Here is a 22,723-nt window from a genome sequence, read left to right as displayed (position 1 = left end):
GAATTAAGGTAATATATAAGTGTTCACTCATTTTTATCTTTAACTTTTCTATGAAATCTCAGGTCTCTAAAATAGTATTAGGATAAAACCAAAACACAGAACTGGCTTACTCTGCAATATCGAGATATCCACAGGAAGCAGCTGCATGTAGTGGTATCCAGCCTTCATTATCAGGTTGATTAATATTTGCTCCATTTTCTACCAGAAACTTCACCATATCAACATTGTCATCAATGCAAGCCTAAAAATAAAACAGAAAGCATGATTGGAAAAAATGTGAATCAATACCCCAAATAATACATCAACAGAATAAAATTCCTACTTTGCAGCCCTTTTTTTTAAAAAAAAATTTTTTTTAAGAGATAGGATCTCATTCTTTTGCCCAGGCTAGAGGTATAGTGGCACCATCATACCTTACTGCAGCCTTGAACTCCTGGGCTCAAGCAATCCCTCCACCTCAGCCTCCCAAAGTGCTAGGATCACAGGGATGAGCCACCACGCCTGGTCAGAAGCTTTTTTTCCCTTTTTTCTTTTTTTAAATTTCAATAGATTTATGGGGTTACAAGTGTTTTTTTTGTTACATGGATGAACTATATATGCTGAAGCTGGGGCTTTTAGTGTTATAAATATCCTCCATAAATTCATCTTCTGCTCTTGACTGTACTGTCATAAAGTAGGCCATGATACTAACTAAACTGTAAGAGTCCTTGCTTAAACACACATAGAACAGTACTGTACATAACTAGACTCTTTATGGCAACCCAATTAGCAAAACAATATTAAATGAAAACAATCAAAACATTTTAAGTAAGTACTAATAATATTCTCTATGGCAGTGGACCTCAAAGTGTGGTCTGTTGGAGGGAGGGGGAATGTAAGATCCTTTCAGAGAGGTGACAAGATGAAAATTATTTTCAAAATAACACTGAGATGTTATTTCCCTTTTTTACTTCATTGACATGTGCACTTGATGGGTCAAAAGCACAACACAAGGCAGTGGCAAAAAACAAACAAACAAACAAAAAAACACCAAAAACCTCTATTAACAGTCACTGTATTGACCATTATATACTCAGTTTTTGTTTTAAAAGCTATTTTTACTCATGAATGTCCCGGAAAAGCAGTATTTATTAAATCCTGACCCCTTATAGACATCTTTTTAGTATTCTGTGGAATAAGATAGGAAGTATGCATTAAAGCACTTCTTCCAAGAAAGATGGTTGTTTTGAGGAAAAGCACTTGTGAGACTGAGTTGGCAAGCTGAACTAGCTGCCTTTCCATGGAATATTATTTCCACTTCAATGACAAACTATGGTTAATGTAACTTTGATTTTGGGCAGACATTTTCTTGAAAATAAACAAAATGAGTCTGTTATTTCAAGAAAAGCAACTAACAGTATATTTGTTACCAATGATAAATTCTAACTTTCAAGAAAAAAATGAATTAGTGATTATAATTAAAAATGCATTCTATGTAACAAGGGCAAGTAAATATTATTTTTTAAAGAATTAATAAATATTTTAAATCCTCAGTTTAACCTCTAAAATCGTAAATATTAATACATGCAACCTATAGAAACAAAAGCTCATTGGAATCTTCAATAATTCTTAAGAGTATAAAGAGGTCCTCAGATGAAAAGTTTTGAGAGCCACAGCTCTATAGTAAATAAGAAGGGAACTTTTATTAATGCTTATTTGTGCCAGGTGAGAAGTGCTTTATCTATTTTACTGATTTATATACATTATCCTCACAAAAACCCTCTCCAAGGTACTTATTGTTCTCCACAGCTGTTCCTAAGATCACTTTGCTCCAGCTACAGCGAGCACCTTTCTATTCCTCATCTAGGTACTTCAATTCAAGGCCTTTGTTCTTGCTGTTTTCACTGTCAGGAATGCTCTGCCCCCAGACTTAGGCATGCTGATTCCTTCTCATCACACAAGTCTCCATGCAGATGTTTCTTCTTCTGAAAGGCCTTCCTGGACATCCTTTTGAAGTAATTTCTAAGGCCGGGCGTGGTGGCTCATTCCTGCAGTCCCAGCACCAGTGCTGGGAGGCTGAGAAAGGAGGACTGCTTGAGACCAGGAGTTCGAGACAAGCGAGACCCTGTCTCTACAAGAAATAAAGAAAAATTAGCCTGGCATGGTGGCAAGCGCCTGTAGTCCCAGCTATTCAGGAAGCTAAGGTAGGAGGATCGCTGGATCCCAGGAGTTTGAGGCTGCAGTGAACTATGATGACATCAGTGCACTCTAGCCAGGGCAACAGAGTGAGACCCTGTCTTAAAAAAAGCAAAAAAACCAAAAAAAAATTTCCTCTACTCTATCATCAATCTATTGTCAATAACACCAATATCCACAGTTATTTATATGTTTTCTACCTCTACTAAAATGTAAGCTCCATAGAAAACGAAACTTGTCTGTCTTGCCCATCACCAGAGAACAACACCTAGAACAGGGGCTAGCATGCAGAAAGTTATCTATAAGTACATATTTTTCAAATGTATACTCTTTATCCAGTTAGTGTGACTCCTCGCTGTTCTCTATTTATAGTCCATGCTTTTTAGCTTTGGTGCCTTTATTCACTTTCACTCATTAAATGTCTGCTCCATAAGACAATGCATACAGTAATTCTTCCCATCCTTCAAGGCCTAGCACAAATGTCACCCTAACCAAGAAGCTGTTCAGCCAGCTGGAAGTAATTTCTCCAAAACTAATGTAGGGAACTCTCATGACAGCCAATAGTTAGCTCATTGTATTATGGCTAATTATATATACATATTCCCATACTGTGATTATTTACATATAATATCTTAACTTTTTAAATTAAAAAACAGTTCTCTAAAAGGAACTATGTACTGAAAATGTACTATAGGTTAGAATATTCCTTATCCAAAATTCTTGGGACCAGAGTGTTTTTGATTTCAGAATTTTTTTTTTTTTTTTTTTGGATTCTGGAACATTTGCATTATATCACTTTGGCATCCCTAATCTGAAAATCTGAAATCTGAAATGCTCAAATGGTTTTGGATTTTGGAGTATTTCAGATTTCTAAATTAGGGGTATTCAAACTATCATATATGTGATAAATACAATATAAACACTTTATAAATGTCCTATTAGATAGGTTGTATTCATAGACATACTCTATTTACTCTGGGGAGGCTTTCTGAAATCGGTACCATTCATAATCATTATAAGATAGTCCCTGTGGAGATGCTTGTATTACCAGGACTCCTACCTAAGAATGTGAAGTCTGTGTCATGCACAAAGGTATTTTATTTGATTTTGGGAGTTGGGAAGACGGGATGAAATCCATTCAAGGACCTCTGTGAAAGGGGTTTTTTCCTAATTCATGAGACATTACTCTTTGTTCAGAGGGGCAAGTGGCTTTTTTCTAATTTGGGGAAAAAGGGATATATTAAGCTAATCAGCTGCTGTTTCTTATCTACGATCAGCAAAGAACTGACACACAACTAAGAGTATATGGGCTGATGACTATCCTCTCTACATTCTTTAAAACTGGTTCTAATACGATTGATTAGCAGATATATTAATTTATACTATCCTCTTCATTTTATTGCCAAGACATCTCTGTTGGAGAATTGATGAGCTACCCACCCTTCTAAATGTATTTAAAAAATCAAGTTTATTAAGAAACCAGAAAGACATTTTAAGTAGCTACTGAAAGTAATAAAGATTAATGTGTTGTAAAAAAGTGGTTTTAATAGATTTTGCTACACATAGAGCATTACCTTCCCATCCCCTTAAAAGAGGCTTAACACTAGCACGTTAACACCTAGCCTGTACTTAACCACTCAAGGAAGTTCCTGTTTGTTTATGTTTCGGTAAAGAAACTATTTTCTCAGAATGAAAACACATCAACAAAAAACCAGAATATTAATGGCAGAAAGAGAGAGTGTAACTGATGGAAAAAACACAAAAGAGCTTCTTAACTGCCCTTTGAACCTAAGAAAGAGCAGTTTGGGGTTGGCTAATCAGATATAATGACTCAGCATTATATACCAGCAACGCGTAAGTGAGATATACCTGTAACCACATTTTGCAAATGAAGTCTTTGCTTCACTGTCACTTTTATGGTTAATGCCTTTCCTGGCCACCATATTAAAATTACAACACCCTGGCCCACCATTTTACAACCTGAGTTATCTGCTTTATTTTTCTCCATATCACATACTATATATTTTGTTTATTTATTTGTTTATCATCTGTTTATCCTACGCCCAGCATGAAGGCTTGATGAAAGCAGGAATTTTGCTATATCTCCAGCACCCTACAAAGTTCTTGGCATGTGGTAGGGGCTCAACAAATAAATGAATGAATGAATGAATGCAGGAGGAAGCTAAGATTCAAAGAGAATGAGTAGCTTGAATAAGTCACACAGACAAGAAATGATAGAGCTGAGATCCTAACAGAGTCTCAGATTATAAAAAGTAAGTTCTTGACACACTTATCACACTGCTTTTCACAGATGTTCCTAGTTTATTAACATACTTCACATCTATCTGCAGTCTCCACAACAAGATATCACAAATTCTAGGTACTTAATAAGTACTTATTGTATAAATGAAACCAATTTTCTTTTACCTGCCACAGAAGCAAAAGAAATGCTTTTTGTAGCATTCACCTAAGGAGGAAAATGACAAAGTTTATGTCAAGAAAAGCACTATATATTAACAATACATCTAAAGTGGAAAAGCATTGAGAAGGAATCATAGCTTTTGGTTTTTAGGTTATAGTTCTGGCTCTGCCACAAATTCTGTGGCTGTGGAAAACTAACTTAAATCTTTTTGGGCTTTGATGTCTTCATATTGCAAGTGAAAGGAAGAAGCTGGGCAGTTATAAATCACTAAAATTCCCTATCATGTTTAAAATTCTTATGTATTCGTGATTCCTCTTTCTGGAAAAAGTTATAAGTAACCTTATAGCAGGGTTCCAAAGTACCCAGAACATACCTTACATATAGAAGATGATAAATGAATAAGTAAGTAACATTCATATGGATTTTAAATATATATTGCTTGAGAAAAGAACTATGTATTTTCCACGGAGTAGTGGTTAAAGGAGTAACGAGTAGAAGAGATTTGAGAAACATAGCTATCTAATAACAAAAGAAACATCAAAATTCTACTAGAGAGTAGTTTATAAAATGTTATTTGAAATGAGCTAATAACTCACAGTGACCTGAAATAATATTAGACCTGTTTATAAGAGTAATCATTAATTTTCCTTGAGAAAAGATATTGATTAAATTCCACTTGTCTTTTTTCTCAACCTCTTTTAAATCTCATGTTCTCCAAAACGGCATTCTGACTTTTTATCATCAATATAAAAATAAAAATCTCTACTTAATGTATTTAGTACAAATATTATTTTTTTAAATGAAGAATAATGTCAAGCAAACAAGATATGATTCTTTGTAAAGGGATATGGGGAAAGGACCATGATATATTAAGGGTATTTAGGTTTTTTAGGTTTTTTTTTTTTTGTTTGTTTTTTTAAGCCTACAGCACTCAGTATTCCCACACAGTCTCCCACTCAAGCACTAACGAGGCCTGACCCTGCTTAGCACTCAAGATCAGATGAGATCTGGTGTGTTCAGGGTGGTATGGCCATAGGAGTATTTAGTATTTTTAAAACGATGCAAATGAGGATATGGGAAAGGATAAAAAGATATGGGAAAATGCCCACAATATAAAGCTTTTAAGAAAAGATGCTTAATATGATTCCAACTTTACTAAAAAAATATTCACACGAAAAAGCTAAAAGAATATGTTCTAAAGGTTAAAGTCATTGGTTGTGAGATTATAATTTTTATTTTCTTCCTTAAATTTTCCTTCATTTTCAAAATGTCCACAATGAATAGGCAGTGTTTATGTAAAAAGAAAATTAAAAACTTGACTCTTAAATGAAAAGCATTAAATCTACTACAATGTGGAGAAACAACCAAATTCCTGATGAAAGTGTGAAATTCAAGCAACCACTTCAAAAAACCATCTGATGGTATATACTAAAGTTGTATAGAATGGATAAATACACAGGGTGGGGGTATATGTGTGTATGGGGAGATCCCATTCATGTAACAGAATTTAATACGTTGATAAAAAAGAACATCGAACAAAAAAAACAAAACACTATCTTCAACAACATGGATGAAGTTCACAGATATACAGATGAGTGAAAGAAGGCAGATACACTAGGATACATGCTGTAGATTTCCAGGTAACAGTAATTTTTGGTGATAGAACTCAGAACCATGGTTAAATCTGTTGGGAAATGACAGGAGGGACATGATGAAACTTTCTGAGGGGCTGGAAATGTTCCCTATTATTTCTTGGGGGTGATTTTTACACAGGCATATACATATGCAAAAATTCACTGAATCATACACTTAAATCTTAGGTTCTTCATTGTACATAAATTATACCTCAATTTAAATATTAAAATAAGAAAGTAATAGGACACATTATTGAAAAGCTACTATTATTACTTATAGTATAAGGCAATTTACTTATTTTCTTCTAAGCTGTTTATGCTAAAATATGTATCCCTGTAACTTTTAACCCCTGCTTTCTGGAGCTCCACATATCAAATGGAATCCCTCTTTTAACTGATAACCTTTAAATATTATGAAATTTTTTTTCCCCTAAGAATTCTTACATATTCTTTTTTTTAGGCTAAATATCCCTAATTCCTTTAGCTATTCTTCATATTATATATATTGAAAAGTATTTATGCCAAGGCCCTAGGAATACAGAGAAGGAAAAACATCACATTATAACATAGGATAGTCCATAAATAACAATTATCACATAAGAGCCATAAGAGCAGTGGGTAGAAAATACAAAAATAACATTGAAGACATAAAGAGATATTTTTGTGACTAAGAGGGTCTATATAGGTCCCAATAAAAAGTGTGTATTTGAGCAAAGTTTTGAAGATTACATAGGAGTTCAAGTAGCAATTCAACTGGCAGGAACCTCACTAAGCAAAGGCACTAACGATTTTAAAAATGCATGGAATAAACAATCAGCAAATCATCCAGTGGTATATTTATCTGTAAGGTATAATACAGGATAAGGCTAGGTAATGAAAGGTCTGAATATAGTGCAAAGATGACTGGATTTGACTACAGATGGTTTTCAACCTCTTTCTACTCCAACACACCAACAGAATCTGCTATGCTCCCATCAGTAACCGTAGCTCAGTTAAGCAGGACAAGGTAGAAGAAAACATTTTAGAATTTCAAGAAGACAATATTTGAAAAAGTCATCATTAGTTTTTAAGCAGAGGGGTGACATGATCAGATCAGTATTTCAGAAAGTTCACAGAAGCAATATGAAGAAGAAAGAACCTGAATTAAGCAACAGCAGATAAAGGCACACCTTATTTTATTGTGCTTTACTGAGTTTAGAGGATATTGTATTTTTTTTACATAGTGGGGGTCTGTGGCACCTCCCTATTGAGCAAGTCTATTGGTGCTACTTTTTCAATAGCATGTGCTTATTTTGAGTCTCTGTGTCACATTTTGGTAATTCTAGCAATATTTCAAGCTTTTCCGTTATTATTATATCTGTTAAGGTGATTTGTGATCAGTGATCTTTGATGTTGCATTGTAATTGTTTGGGGGCACATCATGCCCAGAAGACAGCAAACTAATCAATAAACACGTATTCTGACTACTCCACCAATCGGACATTCCCCCATCTCTCTCTTTCTTCCTTTGCTTCCCTATACCCTGAAACACAAAACATTGAAATGAGGTCAGTTAATAACCCTACAATGGTCGCTAAGTGTTCGAATGAAAGGAAGAGGGTCATACATTTCTCACTTTAAATCAAAAGCTAAAAATGATTAAAGCTTAGGGAGGAAGCCATGTTGAAAGCTGACACAGGCCAAAAGCTAGGCCTCTTGTGCCAAACAGCCAAGTTGTGAATGCAAAGGAAATACTCTTGAAGGAAATTAAACGTGCTACACCAGTGAACACACAAATGATAAGAAAGCATTATTGCTGATATAGAGAAAGTTATAGTGGTCTGGATAGAAAAAAATCAAACCAGCCACAACATTCTCTTAAGCCAAAGCTGAATCCAGAGCAAGGACTTAACTCATGCAATTCTATGAAGGTTGGGAGAGGTGAAGAAGATGCAGAAAAAAAGTTAGAAGCTAGCAGAGGTTGGTTCATGAGGTTTAAGGAATGAAGCCACCTTCATAACATAAAAGTGCAAGGTAAAGCAGCAAGTACTGATGGAGAAGCTGCAGCAAGTTATCCAGATCTAGCTAAAATAACTGATGAAGGTAGCTACACTAAAATACAGATTTCCAATGTAGATGAAACAGCCTTCTATTATTAATAAAATAAGATGCCAATCAGGACGTTCACAGAGAAGAGAAGTCAACGCTTGGCTTGAAGGTTTCAAAGGACAGGTAGACCCTCTGTTAGGGGCTAATGCAGCTAGTGACTTTAAGTTGAAGCCAATGCTGATTTACCATTCAGAAAATCCTAGGGCCCTTAAGAATTACACTAAATCTACTCTGCCTGCTTTCTTATAAATAGAACAACAAAGCCTGGATGACAGCACATCTGTATACACCATGGTTTACTGAATATTTTAAGCCTACTGTTAAGACCTACTGCTTAGAAAAAAAGACTCCTTTCAAAATACTACTGTTCACTGATAATGCATCTGGTCACCAAGTGCTCTGACAGAAATGTACAAGGAGATTAATGTTGTCTGCATGTTTGCTAACACAACATCCATTCTATAGCCCATAGATCAAGAAGTAATTCTGACTTTTAAGTATCATTATTCAAGAAATACATTTCATAAGGCCATAGCTGCCATAGATAGTGATTCCTGTGATGGATCTAGGCAAATTACATTGAAAACCTTTTGAAAAGGATTCACCATTCTAGATGCCACTAAGAACATTCATGATTCATGGGAGGGGGTTAAAATATCAACAACAACAGGAGTTTGGAAGAAGTTGATTCCAGCCCTCATGAATGACTTTGAGGGGTTCAAGATTTCAGTGGAGGAAATAACTGCAGATGTGGTGGAAATAGCAAATGAACTAGAATTAGAAGTGGAGCCTGAAGGTATGACTTAATTATTGCAATCTAATAATACAGTTTGAATGGATGAGGAGTTCCTTCTTATAGATGAGCAAAGAAAGTGGTTTCTTGAGATAGAATATACTCCTGGTGAAGATGCTGTGAACACTATTAACACAGCAAAGAATTTAGAATATTGCATTAACTTAGTTGATAAAGCAGCAGCAGGGTTTGAGAGGACTGACTCCAATTTTGAAAGGAGTTCTACTGTGGGTAAAATGCTATCAAACAGCATCACATGCTACAGAAAAATCTTTTGAGAAAGGAAGAATCAATTGATGCAGCCCACTTCATTGTTGTCTTAATTTAAGAAATTGCCACAGCCAGCCCAACTTTCAGCAACTACCACTATGATCAGTCAGCAGCCAACATCAAGGCAAGACCCTCCACCAACAAAAAGATTATAACTCGCTGAAGGCTTAGATGATCATCAGCACTTTTTAACAATACTGTATTTTTAAATTAAGGTATGTACATTGTTTTTTTAGATGTAATGCTATTGCACACATAATAGACTACAGTATAGTGTAAATATAACTTTTATATACACTGGAAAACCAAAAAATTTGGGTGACTCACTTTATTGCAATGGTCTAGAACTGAATCTACAATATCTCCGAGGAATGCCTGTACTTAGAATGGAACTACATAAAGAGAAACTTAACAGACAAATGCAAGGCTTAATGAAAGACTGGATATGAAGGGTGAGAGGGAGGGAGAAGCCATTCATTAAGATAAATACCACAGATTCAAAGAGCAGGTTAAAGAAATAGAGATGATTTTATTAGCTTTGCATATGCTGAATTTATAGGTCCCAGTACCCCTATCTAACCATGCAGATCTGAAGCTCTGAAAAAAAATGTGGGATGAAAATAACAATTTGGAAATTATCTGCATTGAGGTAATAGTTAAAACAATGGGACTTGAAATCACTCAGGGAGAAAGCATAAGAGAAATGATTATGAAAAAAATAAGAAAAGAGTTAAGATTAAATCATGATCGGTATATTCTGCTTGGCCAAAAAAAAAAAAAAAAAAAATTTGTGGTATTTTATTCAGTCAGTAGAGAGCTGGAAATAGAAAGTTCAAGACATTCACCATCTAGTACAGACGACAAATATACAGACGATTACATCAAAAGAAATAAGGTAAGTAATTATAGACATATCCACTGGTTATTGTGAGTGCTCAGAAAAGGAGAACTAAGGAGCAATGATGGTACTTAGGAAATATTTCCTAAAGAAGGCTTTACACTTGAGTTTAACACAAGAACAAGTGAAAAATAGCTCTGGTATATAAAGATGCAAAGCTGAATACAGTGAGGAGAAACGTAGGCATGATCCAGAATAGAGTCTTATTTGCCATCTTATGTGTAATCGTGACACTGAGGATAAAAAATTTTCAGGACAAACTGTTAATCTTTAAAGCTTCTCCATTTGAAAAAGGTGATTACTCTGGCTCTTTGAAAAAGATTAACATATAGGAATGCTCATTTTGATTTTTAAATGTTTATGCTTTTAATTCAATATAACATAAGAAACACCAATAAAAATACCTAAAGCAGTTAATGTTAAGTCTGCTTGTTCTTTTTTGTTTATAAATGTAATATGTTTTTGAAATGTTCTAATATAAATTAAATACTAAAAGTATTGTCATGCCTGTAATCCTAGCACTTTGGGAGGCCAAAGTGGGTGGACTGCTTGAGGCAGCAGTTCGAAACCAGCCTGAGCACCATACCAAGACCCTATCTCTACAAAAAATAGAAAAATTAGCCAGTCATGATGGTGTGTGCCTGTAGTCCCCAGCTACTCGGGAGGCTGAGGCAGGAGGATGGTTTAAACCCAGGAATTTTAGGTTGCAGTGAGTTATGATGACGTCATTGCAGTCTAGCCTGGTGAACAGAGCAAAACCCTGTCTCAAAAAAAAATGGAAAAAAAGTATTCTCACAAAATATACATCGTACATATATGACCCTGAATTCATTCAAACTGTTCTACTGAACATTTACAAAGTATATACAAGAAATTGGCAAGGCATCTCCATAAAAATACTGTTGCCAAGAGAATCAAAAGCTAACACATGCAGCACATTAAGAGACACATGACTTGCTGACTTAAAATATTTGACTAAATTTGGTCAGTTTATTGAGCCATATAAGGAAAGAAACAGAATGAGTCAAATACAATTCCAAAATCTTATCTGACACAGTTTATCTTTAGGTTTTTCTTGAATGTATATCCAGAGCAATTACCAATAATAGATGGTTGTGTAAAGATACTTCTGTCATTTAATTCTAGGTACAAGCAGCTTTGTCAACTTGAGCTGTAAACTAATTCAAACTAGTTCAAAACTTCTGTTTTTCTTGTTCCACACATGTTTATAAGGAAAAAGTTGAGAAGCCTGATAACAAAGAGTTGAATAAAGGTGCTACACAGTGCTCAAAGCAGATAGAGTTCATGTTTTAAAGATAGATTTTGGGTGGGGCATGTGTCGCTTGAAAAATCATTAAATTTTATTCCTAAAATAGACCAAAACAAATGTGTTTAAACAAACATAATCTGAGTCCAATCACAAAATTAGTAGTATTTGAAATAAATTCTAACACTGTTATATTCCTTTCCATGAAAGTGTTTTTGTTCAGACTGTCTAGGATTAATCCAGTTCTGCCACTTACTGGCTGGCTGTCCTCAGGTAAACTCCTCATCCTATATGCCAGTTTCCTCTGGAAAATTAGGATAATAATAAAACACACTATCTCAAAAGTTTGCTATGAGAAGTATGTGAATTATTATATATAGCACATATAATCAAACAGTTAAGCACTATCATGTTTATATAAATATCCATGTGCTAAATCTTCCCCATTTAAACTATTTTTTTCTTTTTTATATTCTTATTTTAGAATATGTTTTCATCCCTCTGTAAGTTACGAAACAAAGTTAAATGGTGAAGAATTGTCAAATATTCCTATTAGTACCATTTTTGGTAAAAGTCCCACCCACCAATGATTTCTAAAAGGATGACTAAGTTTTAAAAGATTTATTAAGAAAATCTTAGGGGCCAGGCACGGTGCCTCAGGCCTGTAATCCTAGCACTCTGGGAGGCTGAGGCGGGTGGATCGCTCAAGGTCAGGAGTTCGAGACCAGCCTGAGCAAGAGCGAGACCCCGTCTCTACTAAAAACAGAAAGAAATTATCTGGCCAACAAAAATATATATAGAAAAAATTAGCCGGGCATGGTGGCGCATGCCTGTAGTCCCAGCTACCTGGGAGGCTGAGGCAGGAGGATCGCTTGCACCCAGGAGTTTGAAGTTGCTGTGAGCTAGGCTGATGCCACGGCACTCACTCTAGCCAGGGCAACAAAGCGAGACTCTGTCTCAAAAAAAAATCTTAGGGATTACAAACCTCCTTCAAACAAACTTTTCTGTAAGCTCATTCATACAAATTATATATGATGCAGAAGAGCAAAGCAAAAGAAAAGAATTGTGTATAAAAATAATTATAGCAATTTAGGTGAAAATGTAATTATAGTCAATTACCTAAAATGCTTATAATTTGTGCCTAATCATTAGTAACACAGTTAAATTATTGATAGGTAATAAACAAATTTGAATATAGACGTTCTCTTAGTCAATTTCCACTTCACAGAAACAATTCTTTGACTCTTAGGAAAAATTCAACTGGTAGGAGCTTTTTTGTAGATATACTAGAAAATATTTCATGCCCTCAGCATTCAGGGTGACATAAATGTCTGCGAGTACGTATAAAGAGGAACTGAACTGGATAATGTCCATGCAATGTTTTTGTTCTATTTTAAAGAAAACTAAAGCTGAACATTTCAAAGAAAGAATTATGGGTGTGGTTTATACAAGAAAGACAACGAAGAACTTGAAAAGTACTCCTATACTAAATAATAAAAAATAAACACCTTGGTCTTGCATTAAAAGACTGGCAAATAAATGGGCATGTATAATTTTAGGAGGCCATCTACTATAGTTATGAAAACAAGAGAGTTCAGCATTACACTTAAATTGAAGTTTTCTCACCTTTCTACTCTCTTATCATATAAGGTAGGAAAACTAGATGTAAAAATAGAAACCTGTCTTCATAATAAGTCAAATATTAAAATGATAAAATGATCAGGGCAATAAATCCAACAAATTATACACAATGGCTAGACCACAGGAAATTCTTTATTCAAAGAAAGAGTCAGGCTTATGTATAGTATCCTAGAGAGATTATAGGAGATACAATGCCTGACAGAAAATACACAATATATATTTGTTGATTGATGAACTAGACATGGCAAATACAAGCTATAAAAAAACCACGTGAGACCAGGAATTCAAGACCTACCTAGGCAAAATAACCAGACCCCATCTCTACAAAATATAATTTAAAAAAAAATTAGCTGGGCATGGTGGTGCACACCTGTAGAACTAGCAACTCAGGAGGCTAGGCTGAGAGGACTGCTTGAGCCCAGGAGTTAGAAGTTGCAGTGAGCTATGATCATGCCACTACACTCCAGCCTGGGCAACAGAGCAAGACCCTGTCTCAAAAACAAAAAACAGGGAACAAAACAAAACAAAAAAACTGACCAAAACATCTCTGAGACAAAAAAAGAAGGATAATGAAAGTTTCTAAGGGAAAAGTAATTTAATTACCGTTTAAACATTCACTCAATAAATACTATGTATTTGAATGAGAATGCCAAAAACTGGCAAACATAAATATTCAAATATTAAAATATGTCCTTTATCTATTCTTGTTCCACAGCTGTTATTTCCTTTATTGATAAAGATCTATAAATCAGTATGTTGAACCTAGATTTTTAGAGGCCAATAATTTTATTTGGGGATTTAGTAAGGGAACAGCATTTCTGCTTGAGTTTAGAATCCTTAGGGATATAAAATATACTGAACTTTAGCATCATTCTCTCATGAGTAATTTTTACTGATTGCCTATAACCTACAACACAACGAATGAACCATCCATTTTGGTAGATACAAAGACCAGCACTAGAGGGCATATTCTCCTTCTTTCCTTTATGCACTGTGCCTGGCATATGGTGAGTATTTAATACACAATACACATGGAGTGAATCAAAATAAAATACTAACTTCTACTTAATAAGTAGGCATTTATGACCTAGTGTGTATATGTGTACGCAAAACTGTGTAAAGTACTGTGAGACATGCTGCTTTTATTACTGTTTCATGTGTTTACAGTCTTTTCTACCAGCCAGATTACAGATCCTTAAGAACAGAAAGTGCCTTATATGCTCCATAATACCTAACAGTGCTATTTCAATAAATTTTTGTTGATGGACCAAAACAATCAATCTTGTCTGCAGGATGCCCAAAATTTAATTAGGAAAAAAGACAAGCAGATAAGTAGAAAAATACTATGCAACTGAAAAGCATTACGGCAAAATAAAAGTCAGTATGTGAGTAGAGATCAGTTAAAGAAAGCTTGTTAGAGAAAATTTCATGCAAGGTATCAGTACTGTTTGAGCTCTACAGATAGGTAGAAAGGTTGCTACAGGTAGATGTTTTCTTGTTAAATTCTGTCTTTTATCAGATGTGATTTACAAACTGATCCAGAAGAGATTAATCAATAAACACATTAATGAGAAAATTTTAGTTTCAGGGAAAGAAATAAAAGCTTCTACTTACTATTTCATCCACTTAAATTAAAAAAAAGGTTACAAAAGAATATGTATCAATTCTTGCCTTTGAAATGCCTAATGAAAAGTCTAGAAGAATATATGCCAAAGTGGTTTTTTTAATAGGAGGAATTACCATTTTAAAGTTCCCCCATCTAACTTGTAAAATACACTAGATTTAGAACCACTGATATTCATGGTACTGAAGCTGGAGGAATAAATGACAAGGCACAAGCAGCATCTGTAAAATGTGATAAGAAAAGCTTATGTCAGAACTCAGAGGGCCAGGAGTATTTAAGAAAGGGGAAACAAAAAAGGAGATTGAGAAGCAGCAGTCTGAGGAAGTAGGAGGGAAAGAAATACAAGTGTAGTTCTATGGAAGCAAAGGGAAAATGGAAAATAGGATTTTAAGGAGTTAAACACTTCCTAGCAAAAACGGCAGGGTGAAGCCAGATTTTACACAACTCTTCTCCTAAATAAACACTAACTCTTTTATAGCGATTTTGTATATGCCATGGAACTATTCTAGATACTTTACGTGTATTACACCTCACTTAATCCTAACAGCAACCCAATAAGTAAGAACTATTATCAATACTATGTTAACATTTAAAAGCTGGTAACTGGCAAAATCAGGATTTTAACCCAGCAGTCTGGTTTTACCATCTGTGCCCCTAACCAGCAGGCTCTACAACTAGACAAAAGGAGCAAAAGATAAAATAACATCCCAAAACAATTTGGTCCTATCTTTCAAAATTTCAAATGCACATACTCTTTGACATTGCTATTGAATTCTGGGAATTTATTCTGCAGATGTACTCACACATGTACAAAATTATTAACTAAATTCTGGTAAGTGTAAGACTAGAAACAATTTAAATGTCCAATCAATAAAAAACTAATTTATGGACTAATATGGAACAAATTCCTGGATATTTTGCCCAGTGAAAAACACAAATGTAAAACATGAGTAAAGTCTCTGACTAATGTGTCATATATGTATATTTGTTCATATATCATCAGATTATCTCTAAAAGGATACCGAAAAACAGTATGACAACTGTTGAGGGGACACATCCAGGCCAACTGTAGGCCCAAAAAGGTAGTAGAGAATAGAGCCCTAATAAATGAATGTCACAGCAAGGAATGGCCTATTGGTAATATGTAGAAGAGGAGGCTGATGGGCTCTCTCCTTCCTCCTTTCCCCACCAGCCTAATGACACAAAACCAACAAAATCTGGGTTCTGAGCTCCTCCCCGCTAGTGGGTTCCTCACTCCAAGTAAGCTACAATGACCACCAACACATGAAGAACTAGGGAGACCCTGGGAAACAATATCCACTCATATCCCTATATCTTTATCTGGTTTATATCCTTTGTATTATTTTGCTTGTTATTTTGGTACAATTCTGTGCTGCAACTAAACTTTTCTTGCCAATCCTTGAACACGAATCAGCCCTTTATAGTCTGGCCTAAAACAACAAATATGAACATATAGTAGAGGAAGAAAAAATAAAATGGAAAAAAAAAAGTATATGTCATAGTCTGTATGGGCTGCTATAAAAAAATACCATAAACTGGGTGGCTTATAAACAGTAAACATTCTGGAGTCTGAGAAGTCTAAGATCAAGGCACTGGCAGATTTGGTGTCTGGTGAGGGCCTGTTTCCTGACTCACAGATGTGTCCTCTCATGGTAGAAGGGCAAGCTGCTCCCTTGGGCCTCTTTTATAAAAGCACTAATCCCATTTATGAGGGCTCTGCCAAAGGCCCCACCTCTTAATACCATCACCTTGAGGTAAGGATTCTAATATATGAATTTTGGGGGGACACATATATTCAGACCACAGCAATATGTAAGCATGTAAAAATCCAGATACAGAAAGCAATGTGGAAAAAAATATAACTTCACAAACCAAAGGAAATACCCTACATTTTGGTGCCACTTAACTTATATTGAATAAAAAAAGAGATCAAAGGTAAATTGAAAAACCCTATTTAATAGTAAAATCTAGCCAATTAAAAGAACAAAATAAATTCAGAATTCAGGATAGGACAGTCAAAAATTTCATAATAGTAAATAAAAAAGAATAAAATCCTAATAAGGTAGAAACATTAACATGGCCACAAAGTGAGATGAGGGGGAAAGAGCAAAAATGGATTAGTGATGATTTCCTAATATCCTACTGCAATGTTTTCATGGCCTATCTTCTAAGTCTTAAAGGAATCTTTCACGAAATATTCTCTCTAGTTGTAAAGAAAAATTTATCTAAAATTCAATGATTACTTCAATCTTCCATTTCTTTTCTTCTCTTATTGGCAAATTAAAGGAAACTAAACACTTTGTGATTAAAATAGCATATGTAACAAAAATATACTAAAGCATTTGCATAGAGAGTTTCTGAAATGATCTTTTCTTATTGAACAATGGTTAGTTATGGTTAATCAACATTCATTGAGCAACTATTACTTATTTAGCATAAAACATAGGGCCTAGCTCAAAGCTCTAAAAGGACCAAACCATGCCTGCAATAAACTCACAGTGCATCAGACATAAACATATATTGATAAATTTCAAAATATTACTCTCTAATTTCAAATTCTCCTCACTCTAGTATACACGGATTATTTCTGGAACCTCAAGAATTAATATACACACATACACACACACATACAAATTGAGGGAAAGAGGAAGGATTTGGGAAGAAAAAGGTCAATTTTTTGTCATGGATGGGCGAAAAGTGTGTGGAGGAGGGAAACCTAGGCCTTGGAACTACATTCATAAATCCTTTTCATAAAGAAAAGAGCAAAGATATGTCTAAGGGAAGCTGAGAATATGGTAGTTGTTCTGGTATATTCAGATATGTTTTAGCAAAAAATATCAAGAATGAAGTTAAGAAATTTTAATTCTGGGTCCTGGGGAAGAGGAAGAAGATTGGAAAAAAATCTTATATGGTTAACTTAACTAAATACTATTTTCCATTTTAGACAACCAAGTTATTCTGCATTTCTGGGACCACCAATGAAGGAGGTGAGGAAACAGGAGTTAATATTTGTAAGTCACAAAATAAGAAGAGCAATGAATGGGCAGCAAAGAGAAAAAGAAAGATATAATTTATTTACAAATACCTTGTTGAATAGTGAAAAAGGGACATAAACAGCTATTAGTAAGTAAGGCATAGTATGTAAATAGGAACCAACTGTTAAATATTTAGTAATACAAATTGAAGGATATAAAAATACCACAAGAATTATTATTTTTTTTTTGTTTGCTTGTGGAGGGTAGCCTCTAAGACGTCAATGATATGGCCAGAAGTGGTGGCTCACGCCTGTAATACTAGCACTCTGGGAGGCTGAGTGGGCAGATTGTTAGAGCTCAGGAGTTCGAGACCAGCCTGAGCAAGAGCGAGACTCCGTCTCTACTAAAAATAGAAAGAAACTAGCTGGACTACTAAAAATACATAGAAAAAAATTAGCCACGCATGGTGGCCCATGCCTGTAGTCCCAGCTACTTGGGAAGCTGAGGCAGGAGGATCGCTTGAGCCCAGGAGTTTGAGGTTGCTGTGAGCTAGGCTGATGCAACAGCACTCTAGCCCGGGCAACCGAGAGAGACTCTGTCTCAGCAAAAAAAAAAAAAAAAGATGTCAATGATCACTGCGTCCCTGTGGTATTCATCCCTGTGTAATCCCTTCCCCTTGACTGAGTGCTTGTTTTTACCAAACCGAATGAGGTAGAAGTAACAGGATGTCAATTCTGAGATTAGGTTATAAAAAAACAAAACTGGCTTCTATCTTGGCTTGCACTCTCTCTTACTCTCTTCTGGATCACTTACAACCTGGGAGAAGCCTAGTGCCACAATGAAAGGCAGCCCTGTTGAGAGGTCTATGTGGCAAGGAAGCAAGGCCTGACAATAACCACAAGTGAACTTGGAAATAGATCCCCAACTTACCCAACCTCAGCCTTCAGATGAAACTGCAGACCCAGCCAACAGCTTCAGGACAATGTCATGAAAGACCTTTAGTTAGAAGCACCTAGCTAAGTCACATCCATTCCTGACCCACAGAAAATGTAAGATTATGTTTGGTATTTTAAATTTGGGGGTAATCTGCTATGCAGTGATAAATAATGGTGACACTGTTTGATTCTGATGAATGTACAAGCCATTTATACCAGTTTTCATTTACTTCAGTTTGTGTGTACCCAAACATCATGTTCCCTTCTGCAATTTTATCTTTTCTCCTATATTTCCACTCTTCTTAAATGTCATCAGCTAGCCTTTTAAGCTAAGAGTTACCTAAACTTAGCCCTATCTCTCCATTTCCACAAATTCAAAGCTCTAGTAACACTGGACTGCCCTCCATTTCCTGAGCATGTCCAGTGTGAACTTACAAGGTCAGAATAAATAAGTAACTGCTCAATAATGTGATACTACTCATGCTTAACAAGTAAAAACTGTATAAAAGTGTAACAGTTTAATCAGACCTGTACTAATAAATAATAAAAATTACTCGTTCAATATTTACTTTTGAGGAGGAAGGGCAAATATCAAAAGGAAAAAAAGAGAAAAGGCAGCTTTTATATAATACATTAGCATTGAGGGAAAGGGATATATATATATAATTTTCTATTGTATAATTCATTCAATCACAATCATTTTTTAGATGTTAGTACTTTTATATTTAAGTTTTAACACCCCTTCAAATGCAGATCACTATCCAATGAAAAGAAAAGTAAAAAGGCAGAAATAAGAACACCTAAATTTTCAATCTGACTCCTGAAACAATTGTCAGTATGGAGCCCTTTTGAAACCAATTTTTTTTAAAAAAATTACTGTAGTATTTCCCAAAATGTTATCTTGAAACTACTGAACTAAAAATGTTAATAAATATTCTTTGACAAAAGGGTTCTCTTAAAGGCAACTAAACTTAGGAAATACTGGATTAAATAGATTTCTTTACCACAGAACTTGTCAAGAAGTCCCTTTTCCCACTACATCTATTTTTATCTCCAAACTCTATTTTAATGTCCAAGTTGAGGTACATGGTCTAGAAACCACTGTGCCATACACACGATGTATCTGTAATATAATAAATGAGCATACCACTGTACTTTCAATTCCAAGTCTCTCTCAGATACAAGTAATCAATAATGAATTAATAATTTCATAATTTTATACTTTTTTTTTTACATTTTTTGGGGAAAACTTTGTATGTTGATTTTATATACCACTAACTATAAGGAACCAAGAAACTTCTGAAAGATCTTTTTATTATTTCTCTGATCTAGACAGTGAATGGTTAACATGGCTGATTCAATACATTACATGAGATTTTCATCTTTCGGGAGTATTCTCCCACTATCTAAAAGATTTTGATCGGCACAGGTATCTCTGCCAGAAAGACAGCAGCTACAAAACCCTGCTGAGACAAATAAACGGTCACAGATAAAACAAAAACCAGTGCTGAAAACTCTACAAAAGTACATTCTTAGACTCCAGTACAAAAAAGCAAGTTGGAGGGAGGAGGTAGTTGAGTTCAGTTGCCAAGAAAAAGTAACCTGATAATAAAATTTCAAATTTTTCTGATTGTAAGAATTAACTACAGTAGTTTAGGACTCAAAACCTCTCTGGGGGGGGGGGGTGCCCCTGAATAATAGCTGACACACTGCTAAACTCTACAGATTCCTCCTTAATTTAGTCTTCTGTTATATCTTAATAAGGCTTTATTTTCTAATGTCTTCTCCCAGCCCACATTAATGTGGGTAGGTTAAGTAACTCCCCCCATTTTTTGTGACCCTATGAACATACCTGTCCTAACATGTTTAAAACATTGTGTTATACTTACCTACTCATACATATTACTTTTGCATTCTTTATTTCTCTCCCTTCTGCCTCCACTATACTATGAGCTCTCAAAGACAAGGGTCCATCTTAGTTGTCACTGTGCTTATAGTATTTAGAACACATTAGACAGTAATCAAATGTTGAATGGGAGGAACCTACAAGTACGATTTACCTTCATGAGTAGGACCCAGAAATAGATTGCCAATTCTTTGTTTTCTGTGATCAGGGAAATTAATTTTTCCATGTCCTATCTGACTTACTACCTAAACTTCCTCGTTGCACCTCATGCTGACCTAACCCATCCCCTCCCTTATAGTGAGACAAAATAACCAGGACTGCTTTTAAGTTTCCTTTTGTGTGTGGGGGGGGGGAGGTGTAAATCAAATTACATAATCACTACAGGTAATGTTTTGTTAAAATAACATTAGCATTCTAGCATAAAACTACTGCCACAAAAGGGATTCCTTTCCCTAGGAAGAAAGACTACCAATGCACATAAGGTTCTTAGTAATTTAGCTACTGTGGTAATAAAGGCAGCCAAAAAGACAGCACTGAAGACAAGGTAAAAGCCGGTTAGCCCGAGGGTTTTTTTTTCCCCTTCTTTCTTTTTTGGAGCGGTGCCTTGTATTTCACTGAAAGTTCAAAAGCTAAATCTTGACCATATAAGGCTTTGGGATTCCCACGGATTTGGCTGAGGAAAAAGTCAAATCTAATAACCTTAAAATACGTGAAGAACACAGGTACTAAACTACCATGAGAAGGTTCATTTTTTAAATTCTACTTTCATTTAAACATACTCTAACAAATAATCACAAAAATGTTCCTAGCATTATGATAAATTGTTGAGATTTCCTTTAAAAAAAACTTTTGATGGAAATCTTCCTAAAGTCTATTATGTATTCCTTCATCATTTTAAACAAGTATAAAAAAAAAAAGTAATTTAATTTTTTTCTATTAACTCATTTTGGCATCAACTATTAAATGCTGCTGTTATACAACAACGTCCTTGTAGCCAAGAGTTTATGCAGCTGAAATGATACCTAATATGCATTTTGGGAATGTTTACTTTTAATAAGTTTTCTGCTTTCCATCTTGCTTTTAGCTGTCACCTCTTAAAACTATCTTCCATTCTAATTGGTAGCTCTTAATTTGTCAAACATTTTTTTAAAAAGGTCTAAAATAAGATTACATAGAAATTATAAGAGGGCTTCTCAGTAAGAAGTACTTGTGCTTATAAGTGTGTGGATTCCGCAACTTCTGTGTCAGTTCTATGAGTAATGCTTATTTCTCAGTATTTTTTAGGTCATAAAGTTTCCAATATGAGGGAAAAATTTATTAGAGAAATTATGCCCTACAAGATGTAGAGGACTGACCTATAAGCAACTAGTATCAAAAGTGACTACTGCTAAAAAAAAAAAACAAAACTAATAAATGTTCCTGGCAACATTTTCTTTGCACGGAGATGATTAAGAAAAGCAATCACATGAAGCAACTCCTGCAGATAATTTCAGAGTTTCTGGAAAAAAAACAGTGACAACTCTAAGAAAACACGGAAAGGCCCTGGGCTAACAGTTTATCTCTGTGTTATTTACATCTTATTTACAACTTTGCATACTCATGACTTTAAAATAAAATATGTAAGTAAATCACCTTTTGATTTAATTTTTAAGTACTATCAAACAAAAAGGGGGAAGAAGCAGCTCATTTTACAAAACTTAGTAATGTGTAAACCTCAATGGAATAGTCATGTCTGATACAAATGGAATATTGTCTGATACACCTATTTCATATTAATAAGGGAATAAATTATATAAACAAGACATTAAGGTAAACCCCAAAACTCTATTTTATCATAATAATCAACTTCCTCCTTCCAGATAATATCTTTCAGAAGACCAAAAACCATTTCTTGATTTTAATGCCCTTCACCAGCACTGCTACACTGTTCAGATCTTTCCAACAATTACTGAATATCTACCATTTGTTAGGTACTATATGCTGGGCATAGAAAAATGAATCATGACTGATACAGATCCTTATGAAATATATGATTTGTCAAGAGCCAAAGAGAAAACAAGATCATCTTTGTTTA

The 22,723-nt window shown here is 34.8% G+C and overlaps 1 protein-coding gene across 6 annotated transcripts in view; it reads right to left on the bottom strand.

Moving 5' to 3' along the window:
• Window positions 1-22,723, bottom strand: part of PPP1R12A (protein phosphatase 1 regulatory subunit 12A) — a 140,381-nt gene that overhangs the window by 88,339 nt on the left and 29,319 nt on the right. For all 6 annotated transcript variants that reach the window (XM_045553307.1, XM_045553312.1, XM_045553308.1 and 3 more), the window contains exon 2: window positions 111-241. In XM_045553307.1, the coding sequence (XP_045409263.1) occupies window positions 111-241 (131 nt within the window). The remainder of the gene's footprint in view (window positions 1-110; window positions 242-22,723) is intronic.

The sequence above is a fragment of the Lemur catta genome, chromosome 6 (genome assembly GCF_020740605.2).
Source record: "Lemur catta isolate mLemCat1 chromosome 6, mLemCat1.pri, whole genome shotgun sequence".
NCBI classification, from domain to species: Eukaryota; Metazoa; Chordata; class Mammalia; order Primates; family Lemuridae; genus Lemur; species Lemur catta.
Note: the sequence above shows the minus strand (reverse complement) of the source record. Positions and strands in the feature narration are given on the sequence as shown.